Below are 1,803 nucleotides of genomic sequence, written 5' to 3'. Positions count from 1 at the left end.
GGGCAGGGCGGGCTGCGAGCCCAAGGCCGGCAACAACATCGAGATCGTCAGCACCTCGCAGACAGCCAAAGTCATCGTCTCCGTCAAGGATGCCGTGCCCACCATCTTCTGCGGCAAGATCAAGGGCCTGTCGGGGGTCTCCACCAAAAACTTTTCCTTCAAAAGGGACCTGCCCCAGGACTCGGTGCTGCAGTGCTACGATGTGAAGAGCCCGCCCGAGCCCCGGGACAGCGCCGAGGCCCTCAGGAAACCCGTCAAAAACAGGAGCGTAAAGCTAAAGAAAATGAACTCGCCGGAGATACATATTCTTCCAATCAAGAAGCAACGGCTGGCTGCCTTTTTTCCAAGAAAGTAAATTATGGGTTTTTAGAATTTTAAGATTATTATGAGAAGAAGAAAAAGTAATAAAAAAAGATGCACTCGGTTTTAAACTCATTTAAAACTTTAAACTATCTTTGTAAGTTATTTTTTGGGGGAAGAGGGAGAGGATTGGATGCAGAGGCCCTATAAGCTGGGTTGGTTTGGTTTTTTCTTTTGTTTTTGTTTTGGTTTTTTTTTGTTACCAAATTTTGACTTTTCATGGGAAACTGAATAAAAAGCAACCTATTTTTCAAGCAGATTGCACATTTTGCAGCTTTAATGGAGTAATGGATGAGTCAGAGGGGTAAGAGCTATTTTCACTGCCATAAAGTGCTTTGATGATGTAACTCTTCATAACAGTCGGAATGGAAATTTCAAAATAAATGTTTGTACGTGCTAATTGGTTGCAGCATTCTTTTCTCATTTCCGAATCGCTTTCAGTCTACAAAGATGTAGTAGGTCACGCAAAATGTCTGTAAGCTGTTAAGCGCCACAAGTGACTTGTGATGAGCCTAAAATATTAAAAAAAATAGCAGGCTAAGAAAAATTATCTTGTCCTGCAGCAGTGTCAAAGAGCATGTCACAACAGCTGCTAACAATGCACCCAATGAGCTACCAGAGGAGTGAGAGCTACAGCCTAGTGCACACCTAAGACAGGTTCACTGTGAGACACCCATAGCAAACCATCTTAGGTAATGTTATCAGTCATTTAAAATAGAAAAGCCTAAAAGTCAAGGGAATTCGGTTGCCAGGGGGCAGGAGGGGAATAAAGAATCACATAATTTTTCCCAGCCTGACTACAGCTACATGAAAAAGTTGTTTAATTTTAGTTTTCTACGTTTCTTTGATGGCTGAAATCAATGCACGTAAAAGAGCAGAGCTGTGTAACTTTTATCTCTCAGCAGTGTACAAAGCCGCCCACGTCAATGCAGAAATGTGAATGTACAATTAAAATAAAGTTCTGCTAGGTCACAGCTCTGCACTTGTCTGTGGAAATGAGCTGGAGGTGAATTACTGTCTGTCAGCTTCGGAGTTCACACCGCTCACTGGCAAAACCAGATCTTGACAGAAGGACAAATGTGAGAGCAGGAGGACAGTTTTGGGGGGGGGCGCTGCATTTTTTGTGGCTATTCCTGTAGAAAAATTTAGTTACAATTTCAAAATACATGTTCCTGGCAGGGCACCAGGACTATCTAAGTAAAAAAAGCCATTGTAAAGCCATCAGGTGGATGCTGTCACACACTAACTGTGCCTGCCTTTGCCTAGCTGCCACCAGCCTATTTCTAAGATTCCTCTTGGACAGCTTTGGGAAGGTTTTTGCAGTTGCTCACACAATGAGAAGTTGCTCAAAGGAGCAGCTTCAGTGTCTCAAGTCTACCCATACCCATAGGCACCAGTGTCATGCCAAAATCTGCTGCAAGTTTTGATAGCAGCAGACACCAG

General features: G+C 43.5%; 1 protein-coding gene across 1 annotated transcript in view; it reads left to right on the top strand.

Moving 5' to 3' along the window:
• The window catches only part of RAI2 (retinoic acid induced 2), a 1,939-nt gene extending 1,179 nt beyond the window's left edge, over nt 1-760 (top strand). Inside the window, exon 2 of the mRNA XM_031061215.1 lies at nt 7-760. Coding sequence (XP_030917075.1) covers nt 7-355 — 349 coding nt within the window. The 3' untranslated portion in view covers nt 356-760. The remainder of the gene's footprint in view (nt 1-6) is intronic.
• The last annotated feature ends 1,043 nt before the right edge of the window (nt 761-1,803 follow it).

The sequence above is a fragment of the Geospiza fortis genome, unplaced genomic scaffold (assembly GCF_000277835.1).
Source record: "Geospiza fortis unplaced genomic scaffold, GeoFor_1.0 scaffold285, whole genome shotgun sequence".
Classification (NCBI taxonomy): Eukaryota; Metazoa; Chordata; class Aves; order Passeriformes; family Thraupidae; genus Geospiza; species Geospiza fortis.
The sequence above is the reverse complement of the archived record's forward strand: the minus strand, read 5'-3'. Positions and strand labels throughout refer to the sequence as shown.